Source organism: Silene latifolia, chromosome 7 (assembly GCF_048544455.1).
Source record: "Silene latifolia isolate original U9 population chromosome 7, ASM4854445v1, whole genome shotgun sequence".
NCBI classification, from domain to species: Eukaryota; Viridiplantae; Streptophyta; class Magnoliopsida; order Caryophyllales; family Caryophyllaceae; genus Silene; species Silene latifolia.
The window spans coordinates 119773044-119786147 of record NC_133532.1 but is presented as its reverse complement, the minus strand read 5'-3'; the positions used below and the strand labels follow the sequence as shown (position 1 = coordinate 119786147).

The 13104-nt window shown below is 34.7% G+C and overlaps 2 protein-coding genes across 2 annotated transcripts in view; both read right to left on the bottom strand.

Moving 5' to 3' along the window:
• The window catches only part of LOC141592760 (putative late blight resistance protein homolog R1A-4), a 127990-nt gene that overhangs the window by 60452 nt on the left and 54434 nt on the right, over positions 1 to 13104 (bottom strand). The window lies entirely within an intron of this gene.
• LOC141592752 (uncharacterized) overlaps positions 1 to 13104 on the bottom strand; it is a 33658-nt gene that overhangs the window by 7829 nt on the left and 12725 nt on the right. The window contains exons 4-5 of the mRNA XM_074413549.1: positions 11760 to 13015; positions 3674 to 4108 (exon numbers count right to left, since the gene is read on the bottom strand). Coding sequence (XP_074269650.1) covers positions 3674 to 4108; positions 11760 to 13015 — 1691 coding nt within the window. The remainder of the gene's footprint in view (positions 1 to 3673; positions 4109 to 11759; positions 13016 to 13104) is intronic.

Genomic DNA, 13104 nt, shown 5'->3' with positions numbered 1-13104 from the left:
AATTTTAACAATATGTCCATGGATTCAATTAAAAAATGGGAGTACTCTTCCATGGTTAATCTATCTTGACCTCCTAGATTAAACAGATTTGATAAACATGTTTATCTAACATGGAATTTATGAATCCAATTTTAAAGCGGATAAAAGAAAGAGTAAATTATCAATTACACCCACGTCAAATGCACATTTTTACATTTAGGCCTCGTTTGGTTCATCTTGGAATTTGATTAACACCGGAAAATGCAATTCACGTGAATTATTTTCCCATATACAAATTCACATGAATCCGGAAAACTTGTTTGGTTGCGGATGTAGGAGTTGAATTCCTAGGAGTTGTCAACTACCTAGGGGGGAGTAGGTAATCAAACTCCTACATCATGTAGGCATTCAAAACTCCTAGGAAAATTGAATGCCTACATTTTTGCCAAAAAAATGACAACTAAACACTCACCCTTTTTTACAATTCATGGGATTTTAATTTTCCCATGAATTAGATAGGCAACCAAACAAGCCCTTACTCCCACGTCAAATTTTTTTTTAACTTACACCCAAGTTAATAGCTCAGGTTAGAAATTGCACCCCAAGCCATTTTCCGGTGAAAAACTATATGAAATGACAAAATTGCCCTCGCGTGTTTCTAACTGTGAATCAACCCACCCTTCATTTTACTTCCCCCATTTCAGTTTTTACCCTAATTTCATCCCAATTTTTCCCCAAAATCTTCCCCTTTCAAATTCCCCCAAATTTTCGCATAATCCCAATTAAACCTTAATTATTTCATCAGTTAAAAAATACACAGATGTTGAACCAAGAAGTATCAAATCATGGAGGAGTTGAATATGATTAATGGTTTACTCTAAAGAAGACGGATTTGATATGGAGTTAAAGAATCAACATAGGAAACAAGCATCTTGATTGGGCTAGAATCTTCATCTTTCAAACCATTAATCATATTCAACTTCATATCATTAGCAATTTCTCTCAATTTATCCTTTGAAATCCAGAAATCTTGTTCAATTTTTTTCACAATTTCTGCCAAATTTTTACCATAAAGACGACTGAATTATGCATGTATTTCTTGATTTGTATTTCTGGGTTTGGGTTTGTATTTCGGGGTATATAGGGTTTAGGGGTTTTGCATTTCAAACAAACACAAGGTTAATAAAGAAAGGCAGAAGGGTAAAATCGTCCTAAAAAATTTGTTTTAACCCAAAAAATTTGAAATTTGTCGGAAATGTGGTCGGAATCCGATATTGGGTGCAATTTATAAACTGAGTTATTAACTTGGGTGTAATTTATTGGGTGCAATTAATAAACTGAGCTATCCAACTGCAATTTTTCTGGCCCAGTTTTTTCGACCATGAGCTCTGATACCATGATAAGTTCCGTTATCGGGCCTGGGCCGCACTCGCATCGAGGAGAGAGAGTCCGACTTATAAGTCCAAGGAGGTTCCATCCCAAAACCAATTGGCAATGGGTGGAATAATTCCTTGGTTTATATGATAGACAACTCTCTCCTCTTTTTCCAATGTGGGATACTCACATGTGCCTTTATCATGGGTGAGTTGTATCTTGACACTCTCCATCATGGGTGAGCTGTATCTTGACAACAAATATTAATCAAATCAAAATAGACGTAGCAAATTACTCTGTAGATTATATTAATTGAATTACTTTACCTGTTTCGCAAAACCCTCAAATTGATGCATTTTGAATACAATCCAATAGAAAAGGGCATATTTCAATCAAACATAAGAGATAACGAAGAAGATGAAACATGTACAGATTTGAGATTTAAGATTTGTCTGATGTACAACCGAATGAGAGTTGAAAAGTTTAGGGTTTATTGGTATAGTGTTTTGCTTGGGTGGGGGATTTTGTGACATTGATGACAGACGCATAAGAAAAATCACAAATTCTTGTTTGTGACGGCACATATTCGTTACTCTTGAGTGACGGATACCATTTTACCTCACAAAGTACCCACTTTTTCTCTCTCTGCAACACTATTCATGTGGTCCCCTTTCTCCACTAACCCATTTTGTTACCATTTTAACTCACAAAATATCCGCCACAAATGGTAACCCGTCACAAGGGGGACCAATTGAAACAAAATAGGGTTTAGGTTGGTGAGCGGGAAAAAATTTCATGAGGTAGATCTAGACCTGTCAAAAGCTGACCCAACCCGAAAACCGACCGTAACCCGACCCGTAAATAACCCGGTGTTTTCAACCCGAACCCGAAAAATATCCGAACCCGTTTTGACCCGTAAATAGCGGGTTGAAACCCGACCCGTAACGGGTTGACCGTTGGGTCAAGGCAATATATCTTCCTTAATATTGAAAATGTCAAATAGGTGTGATATTGAAAATATTAAGCAAAAAATGTTTAATCTTACTAATATCATATATTAAACTAGATAATAATAAAAATTTAAGAATAATTATGCGTTTATAAGTAGAATTAAAGAAAATGAATTTTTTTAAAAAGGCGTTAATCTAACCCGTTCTAACCCTAAACTCGACCCGAAACCCGTATAAACCCGACCCGTATAAACCCGTATTTTTCAAACCCGAAATAGACCCGACCCGTATTTTACCCGAACCCGAAACGACCGAACCCGTAACCCGCCCGTTTGACAGGTCTAGGTAGATCCATTTTGCCTAATTTTTTTATATCTTTAGTTTCTTTATATTCAAACATCAAAGCGTCTTGCTTGTAACAGACACTATTCGTCACAAGCTTGTGACGGATAGTGCCCTCTTATAATAAGGTAGGTGGGAGGGCAAGTCGGGGGAGATGGAGGACCCCATAAATAGTGTCACTTACATATTGTGAGAGGGACACTAACCGTCACAAGCTTGTGAAAGATAGTGTCCATCTTCAATGAGAATTTGTGTTCAAACATTAGTTTTAAAAATAAAACAAAAATAAAGTATACTTTGCTTCAAAAATAAAAATAAAGTATACCAAATTGGGTTGTTCAAAATATTTTGTAAAATGGGCCCCACAAAAAACCAGTATCGCCAATTTAGAAAATCATGAGAACCCGACATTGTGTACGACGATCTTTTATAGTTCAATTGGTCTTGGTATAGACGGGTAGGGCGAACAGACGGGTAAAGACCTCTAATAAAATGGGTTGAGGGGACAAGGTGGGGTACCCCCCATGTGCTTTCCACTTTAGGGCAAATGGGTATTTTGTGAGAGGAAATGGTATCCGTCTATACGTATAGACAGATAGTGTCCGTCTATAATGATAATTTGTGTTTATAGTTTTATTGATCAGAAAAAGCTATGGTGATTGGTCTCTTCGAGGGGAAGTAAAAAAAAACAAAAAAACAAAGATATACTCCCTTCAATTCACAATAAGCTATGGTGGTTGGTCTATTCGAGGGAGTATATAATTCTAATGTGGAGAAAGAAACACTTGTGTTAGTTAAGTGAGAACGGATTTTGTATCCAATCCCGTGTTCGACTAATTCTCTTTATAACACATCACCCGTAATCATGGAAAATATTGCGAAGATTATATGAAGTAATGATAAGAATTACAAAGTGCAAACACACTCTTTGGGGTGTTTATTTGTATATTCTCTTTTCCTGTGAAAATATTGAAAATTTAAATGAGTCCTAATATGAATTGAGACATAAAAAGATGAGGAAGTATTACCGTTTTGGGAAAAAAGGCCGTTGAACTTGTGCCCCCCGCAAATTTTGTCATGCGTTCACAATTAAGCTCCAACATTTCTAAACTTGGAAATGCCATTTTACAACTTCCATCATAGAAGCACTCTAAGTTCTCCATATCGTCTATGTCCAGGCTCTTCAATTTGGGAAATGGGATAATTTCTTTAGGAATTTCTTGTGTTTCACTTCCATCGCTAAGGACTTGCTGCATCTTCTTGCAATTGTTTATTGATAGGGTCTCAAGTTGCACAAGAGAAAGAAACATAGACGGCAATCCTATACTCTCCATTTCTCCACAACCACTTATTCGTAGATCCTTCAAATTCTGAAAACTATCCAGATTCGATTCCTTATCCCAGAGCTTTACAATACTCTTGTTACTTTTCAACGACAATTTTTCCAAGGATGTCAATGCAACCTGAAACATAACCAAATATGAATGATAATAGCTTGTAATTTGGATTTACGACATTACAGGAACTTTTAGCTGAAAAGATTATTTTGCGAAATAGTATTTTATTACTTACATAAATATTTTACATCCCCTATTTACTAAATAAAATAGGCGAAACTCCCACTTTTCCCGCCTAAAAGATATTGCCTAGAATAGTGCGTGGTATTTTTAACATATACTATAAGTGTGGACATGATAAGTTATAAATGGGCATAATCTTTTGTATTTAAATATTTATATCATTTATTATTTCACATTCTGCACAAATTTATCTCCGATCTTTTTAATATAAGGAAATTCTTTATTTAAAGAACTTAATGATAAAAATTTATCAACTTTTTATCCCGATTCGTAAATATCGACGACGTTTTCATTCCGAAAGAAAATTTTGACCTTCCCATCTCACTAACTCTCTTCTTTTTTCTCTAAGTCCAAAAATCCCAAAATATTCCCAACATCAAACACCATCACCACCTCCTACCACCACGCCGCCACCACATGCCGCCAGCCGTTTACCGCCACCACCGCCGCTGTTCATATCCGTTAAGTGTTTTTTTTTTTTTTTTTTTTTTTTTAAATTAGCTTTGTAATTGAAATTAAATCGTTTATTGTTGTTGTTAATAGATTATATGACTTTATTTGTTAGTATTAATTGATTATTGCTTCGATTTGGCTAGTTAATTGAATTTGTTTTGCTTATTTTAGGTTTTATTAAACTTTATTGAATTAGTTTTGAAAGATAGATTGTTGTTTGTATTATTGTAATTGTATTGTTGTTTTTGTTGCCAATCTTTTGCTAATTAGTTGTAATTGTATAGTTGTTTGCATAAAATAGGTCAATTATGTTGTTGTTGGTGTCGAATTTGAGTCGAAAAAAATGGGGAAGGGGACACCATGGATAAAACGTGGGAATTGGTTGTTTCATCCATGGTGAAACGTGAATCTTGGACGTTTGGCCATGGAGGAACGATGGTTTTGGCCATTTGCCCATGGACAAACGTTGGGTTTGGTCGTTTGGTCATGGTCCAAACGTTGGAATCCCACGTCTGGCCACGAAGATTTTTCTTTTTTTTTAAAAAAAAAAAATTCTACGTGGGATTCCAACGTTTGGTCCATGGTAAACGTGGATTTCCATTGTTTGGACCACGGTGAACGTTGATTTCCAACGTTTGGACCATGGGCTGAACGTTGGATTTCAACTTTGGTCCATGGTTCAACCTTTGGGGGACAAATTTCAAACTTACGCAGAAAAATCGCAATGTTTGCTATTACTAAGTTAATACGTGACGTAAATCAATTATCGAACAAATTTAACGGTGCGCAAAAAAAAAATTAACTAAAATAATGCCGCGATTAAGTTGTTTAAGTATCGGTGATTCGGGATCCGTCATGTTGTTAATTGTTGTTGGTTTTTTTTAATTTAGTTGAATTTGAGAGGAAATTTTTTAGAGAGAGAAAGTGTTGGATGAGTGGAAGGGCAGTTATCGTCTTTTTTTTGAAAAACGCCGTCGATATTTACTAAAACGTCGTCGATATAAATCAGGCCCCCTTTTTACGATAAGAAATCACGGTTAAAAAATATGGTATTAGTAAATATTTGTTAAAAAGTAATTGATTTTTTATGATAAAAATTTGCAGTAAAAAATATGTTATTGGTAAATATTTGTAAATTAACATCATTAATTTCTCGGTAAAAAACAAAAAAAGTACTCATTTTATTACTTGCTACGATCTAAATTTGTATTTATTTCTCCAATCAAAATATATTAAGGAGAAACATGAAAAATAAGTGAATTGTCAATTTAAATTCTATAAATAATACTCCCTCCTATTTTCTATGTTCTTCCACAATGCTTTTTGGGTAGAATTTAGTGGGAGGATGATATGTAGATGTAAATGAAAATAAGAGAGACAATGTGGGGTCTAAAATAAGAAGACTCATACTCGACTCGTTAGGGTAAGACCCAAAGGGTTTGGGTAGGGTCCTTAACCCACTGCCATCCTTACTTGTATAGGAGCATTCAACATTGTACAAATAAATCTAACTGAACTTATGTGTATTTTTTTCGATCTTTTATAATTTTGTAATTATATTTTAATGTCAAAATTAAAATTAAAATTAAAATTAAACCAAATTGAGCTTACATAAATTATTTTTGAGTTTTATTATAATTTTATAATTTCAATATTTTTAAAAAGAAGTTCAAATTCTTTCAAATAAAGCCCATAAATTCTATACATCTAAGCTCAATTTTTTTCAAATAAAGCTCATAAATTGTGTACATCTAAACTCAAATAACGCATTATAAAGCCAAGTTTTATTACAATCTAGTTAGGCTGAGCTATGAAATCGATGAAAACCAATGAAAATATGGATAAATTTGCGTGTATCCAACATTATTTATTCATATCCCCAATGTTGTCAGGATCGGGATTCTACTTTGGATCGATGAGGAGAGTAGGGTCGAATTGGTAGAATCGGATCGTAGAATCGTAAGATTCTACAAACTGACCAATTATAGTTATTTATTTGGTAACATATCACTGAAGATCAAAATACTTATTTATTAATATTTATCTATAAAATATTGATAATTAATGACTTTAATATTATTATATGAAGATGTTTCTACAACTTATCCGAAATTTGAGTTTTACGATGTAATTATATTTTTACTACGAAATCAAATCGTAGGATCGTAAGATCGTATTATCATTCTACCTCTAGAAATTTTCAGATGATTAGGATCGTAAGATTCGACAACCATGATAGAATCGTAAAATCTAGGATCGGTCAAGCATTTTTAGATCGTAAAATCGTAGAATCGTAGGATCGAATCGGAATTCTGACAACAATGCATATCCCCCTAAAAAAACATTAATTTATTCGTATCATGACAATCATTTCAATCTACGAACCACATACTTGGGTATACAGTATACTTACAACTAATCGGGTTTAAGTCTGTGTAAAATGTTATCGGGTCGGGTCAGTTTCGGGTCACTAGTCATCAGGTCATGTCGGGTTACGGGTCATCATCGGGACGCATTGGCAAGGCTAAAAGACATATTGATAAGTAGCATTTTAGTCGTATTTTACCCCACATTTATACCTTCTTCCGACTCGATTTTGTGTGCTTAAATGTCTAAAAAGCTCATTTAATTACTATTTTATAATAATTAGTCGTATTAGTTTATAATTAATAATTAATTGTATTTATTATTATTATTATTATTATTATTATTATTATTATTATTATTATTATTATTATTATTATTATTATTATTATTATTATTATTATTATTATTATTATTATTATTATTATTATTATTATTATTATTATTATTATTATTATTATTATTATTATTATTATTATTATTATTATTATTATTATTATTATTATTATTATTATTATTATTATTATTATTATTATTATTATTATTATTATTATTATTATTATTATTATTATTATTATTATTATATTGATTTAATGTGTAGGCAAGACGGGAAAGTGAGGCGGAAGAGAAAGACGAGATTATGAGAAGAAATGGCGGAGGCGAAAATAGGCTAAATCATGGAAAAATAAACTAAGTAAAAGAGCAGCTGCTAATTTCAGACGGTCTTTGCTTTGCTGAGCTTTTACTACCACCTCCGGCCACCGTGGCAGCCACCACTCACCACCAATGACCTCCCCTACGTCCACCATCACATTCCACCCACCCATGACCACCGTCTGCCACCACACCAGCCACCACGACCTCACCTTTCCCCCTAGCCATAAACGAACAAATAAAGCAAACAATGTTGTGACCATCTTAAGCCACCACCACCTCAGCCACCGTGGACCACCAAGTCCACCACCATATCCCACCATCATGCCCACAGTGCCGGCAACCCCCATCAGCCACCGACGGCCACCGTGAGTGGACCCAACAACCTCCACGGCTTCCTCTTTGAAGTCCTCGCGCGCCTCCCCTGTTTCTCTATGCCGGCCCACCGGCAGCCGACTACCCCCACCGGTAGCCACACACCAATTTTGCTCCTTTTTGCCAATGTCTCGCTACCGGCATAGGCACCGGCAGCCGACATACCGGCATGCAGCTTCCTTCTCAATATCTCGCATCGATTTTGGTTCTCCCTCCTCGCTTCAATGTGCTCGCTACCGGTTCCCAGGCCGGCGGCCGACTGGCCGGCAAGGGCCCCCCTGCTCTGTTTTTGCCTTGTTTTTGACGGGTAGGAGTATGCTGTGCGTGGATGAGTTTTGCTTTGGAGGATTAGTAGAGTGTTGACTATTACTCCCTCCAATTCGGTGTTTTCTTCCCTTTGTTTTGGGGCACAAGAATTAAGGAGGGAGTTAAAGAATGTATAAATAAATATGGTGGGGTTTGTGAATTGGAGAGAGGAATGAATAATTGAGAATTAAATAAGGAATTGTGAGCTATGTGGGGTATGGTGATAGGAGAAATGAATGAATAAAATAAGAGTAAAAAGTTTCCAAAATAAGAAAGGGGAAGAAAACCTGAATAATCCGTTTAAGGAAATAGGGAAGAAAACAGTGAATAGGAGGGAGTATTAGTATTGTTATTTTTATTATTATTATTATTAGTTTAATAATATTATTATTCTTATTATTAGTTGGTAATGGTGGTAGTATTATACTAGTATAAAAGGGACTACACACAAGAGATTAACACACACCACCTTAGAATTAGACAACCAATTAAACTAGTTAGATTATTTTCCTTTCTAAATATTTTGTAGAACCCTAAATTTATTTTCCTCTTACCCAAGTTGTAATCTTTACTCAAAAATTAATAAAATTGTTCTCTTGTTTTATCCAAGTTCTTCATTCCATCAATTCAAGTTTTCATGTTGTTGGTATAATTCTCCCTCTTATTTCTCTCCTTTAAATTCATTTGTTTACATTTACCTTCCTTCAAGTTTTGTTTAATTGTTTGTGTTTGATTTCTTCTCTTTTGTTGTTGGATTATAATTCTCCATCTCTTGTTCTTCTTCTTCATGTTTTTTTTTGGTACGATTTCTTCTTCTTCATGTTGGTAGTTGATATTTCTCACCCAAAGATTGAATCTTTGAGTTGTTGAGTCAAAGTTTGTCCTTATTGCATTAATCATTTCTCATCTTAGCTTAATTTTGTTTGTTCATCATAGTTTTGTTGCTTATATTGCTTGTTAAATTGTAGTATTCAATTTCATACTATGTCTATGGGTAAAGAATCCATCTTTACTAATTATCTTGTCTTACTAAAAATGATTAGCGAGTAGTCCTTTAACTAGGACTCGGTTTGACCCAACATGAGTAATTTGCTTGATTGATTCCCATTAAAAGGTAGTTGTTGGGGAGGATTAGTAAGGGTAGACTAGAGGGTTGATTTTGTGAAGTGGTCAATTTTGGGTAATGTTAGTTTGTGACCCTTGTCCACCAACGAAAGTTGGTTAGGTCGGGAATCGGGTACCCGGAAATTGGTCATATTGCTAACCTAGGTTGAGACCGAAAGGGAGAACCAAGGGAGGGCACCTCTAGGCTAGCGTTTGAATTCGACCTTCGAGAGAAGGAGTTGGATGACCCGGAAAATGATGAAGGCTTAATGGACTTAGGAGATGCTAGGATACCTTAGAGAAGTGCACATTTCTAGGGTAGTCGATGCCTCTACCTTAGGATTCCGACCTCCGAGACCGAAAGGGAGGGGGGTTGGGAGAACTAGTGTCCTAATGCGAACCCGAGAGGGGGGTATTAGGCGAATTAGAGCCATCTCCTCCAGTGGCGAATCTAGGATTTACGGGATGGGGTGTTTAATAAAATTTATATAGCATAAAAAAAATACCAAAATATAATTAATCGTATAATTCGTAACACAATTTATGTTAAAGGCGTGGGGGCAATTAAATGCGACAACTAAAGACGTACAAAACAAATACACAATTACTTAACCATTAGATTACATAAAAAATTAAAAATTCAACTTTTCACACCCATTAATCGAGCCTTCAGTGTGTAATTGGTAAATAATTTGTCATAGATATTAATTATTAATGCATTATGCATTATGCATTATGCATTATGCACAAAAGGCCAAAACTTAGTGAGATTTTAATGTCAGAAACCCTAATTATTAAAAGCCTAAAACAAAAGCGATACTACAATCTAAACATGGTTCCAATTCATCAAATGAATAAAGGTGTTGTTTGGCCTAGTTTATGTGAAATAGCTTTTACTTTTTAGACTGAGTTTTTTCATAAACTACTTTTTGAAAAAGTTGTGGTTGTTTGGCCTAATTTTTGTGAAAGTAGTTTCTTAACAAATTGATGTGTTTGGCCTACTACTGCTTTTTAGTTTTTTTTTTTAGTTTCCATAATGCTAAGAGTTTTTGGGAGAAGTAGAAGCAGAAGCATCAATTTGATGCTTCTGTTTCTAGTAGCTTTTTATTAACTTCTAACTTTTCAAAAGTAGTTTTTTATCTCCCTAAATTATAGTGTTTGGATCTGCTTCTACTTTTACTATTAGAAAAGCACTTAGAAAACTTGGCCAAATACTCCCAAAATTCGCACAAGCACAACCACAAAATAATTTCTAATTTTCTATCAATCTATCACTAGTATAAAGCATACCTTTCGGAGACGGAAAATTTAAGACGGTAATGATGTTGCTACTCTGATCTCTGCCGTCGTTTAAAAATGTGGGTACATGTATTTTGAGAAGATGGAATATTGGAGGATAGAGTCAACTAATCAAGGGCCAAGATTCCGTAATTGCGTCTGGGTGATTTGCATATCTTTTTTTTACCCCTTTTAACTTCTTTTTTTCCAAAAATAATGGGGGTGAGGGTTCACCCCCATCACCCCCTATAAATCCGCCCCTGAATTCTCCTCCTTACATATCACCCCAATAACTAGCTAAGGGAATCACGATGATAAATTATGAATTGTTGGTGAAAATCGGGTCCTAGGCTTTTAATCTTGATTAAATCATTTTCATTCACTTGCTTAATTTCCATAATTAGTTCATTTACATTTTATTTTATTTAGTTTAGTTGATTAGTTTAAAAACCTTTCCATCTCAATTATTGTCGACTTAGCTAAACACAAGATTTAAAACGATTAATATTCTCCCATGCTCCTTATGTATTCGACCCTCATTTAGTGCAATAACGAACTCGTTCACTTGCGAGGTTAAATTTGATAACCATCACATATCACAAACACAAACACCCACCCTCTGACGATAATTAGAAAACAAACAAATGTAGAGTTTAAGTCGACTATATTAGAATAGCCAATTTTAAATATGAAAAATAAGGAAGGGACATAGTAAAATAAAAAGTACTCATCATTCTTATTTATCTTCCCATTTCACTTTTTTTGAGTCAAAGTTGAAAACTTTCACTGAAAAAAAAGTCCAAAAATTACTAATATCAATAAATAAAATTAAAATATTTATATTTATTATAAAAATATTATTCACAAAATATAATTTGTAACAATCTAACTTACACCTCGAAAAATACGGTCAAAGAGCATTGGAGACCGCGCAAAAGGGAAGAAAATAGTGAATGAGAGGGAGTACTCCGTAAGATGGTATAAAAGGCGTCACACGTACCTTATTATTGAAGAAACTTGGGCGTCGACAATCATCATTGTTGGATTCCTTAACAAAACTTATGAGATTACTAACCCCATCTAATTCCAGCGTTTTTAAACAAGGTAACTTAATGATATCCGATTCCTTGTTTACCACATTGTCCTCACTGAAAATGTACTTCAAAGAGTTGCAATCTGAAATTTCTAATGTGGTCATTTTAAGTGGGAGGGGATTAACCGGCAACAATACTTCTAATTTCTCCAACTTTTTAACTTCAAGGCGACATAGATTATAGAACAATTCTGGTGGAGCTTTCCCTTCACATAACCTGCTTATGCTATCAATGTTAGACAGTACAAGATAACTCAAGTCCCTAAAGCCTTCTTTGTCCAACTCGGGAACAATATTCTTGACTGTTGCGCTCATTAAAGCCAAAAAATCGGCTTTCTTTAGCAATGCCTTTAGACAATTGTCCTTTTTCAACTCCTGGCTAACATCAAATTCTGATGCCATAAGAAGAGCACGTGGAGATGGCAGGGTTTCACAATCTTCTTGCTCCAAATCTTGTTCCCCAACAAATATTTGGAATTTGTCCAGATTTTTGACAAATTGGTCAGAAATGGGTAATACAAGTTCTCGAATGCGTAATTCAAGCACATTCAAAAATTCCAACTTAGCAAGATCCTGTATGTCTGCAAGAGTACTTACTCCTGTGTCATTAGATGTACTTTCCATTACCGCCCATTCTTTAAAGCTGCTACCGATCAAGTAAAGCCCTTCTAGAAGAGAAAGCCTAGCTATCACATTAGCAGGAATTCTTGGCTCCTTACACTGGCACTTACTCATATCCAACAACCGAAGTTCGTACAACTTCCCAATTTCATCAGGTAACCCCTCTAGAGACGATCCATGGAAACTAAGAACAAGTAGACTCCCCAAATCACCAATCAACTTAATATCTCCTAATTTGCATTCGACTAAATGCAATGTTTGGAGAACTTTTAGACTGCCCATCGATTCTGGCAGCCCTTTCTCAAAATTCATGAATAACACTTCTAAGACCTTCAAATTTGTCATTCCTTGGAAAAAATTAGACTCAAGAAACGAATTCTGATTTAGATTGCCTTTCAATAGCAAAATTTGAAGCAAATTAGCCTTCACACCCCTTAGACGAGCAAAATTAGCTTGAGACAAAAGTGATATGCCAGTGTACTTATCGAAAGTCTCTTTGCATATCCATCTAGGAATAGCGTCCACCAAAAACATTTGTCCATCTGCATTATTTTAAATGTCGTAATTTAATTAGCTTCCATCGTATTTGTTCAATAAATGACATTGAACAAATGCAAAGATTATTAATAAA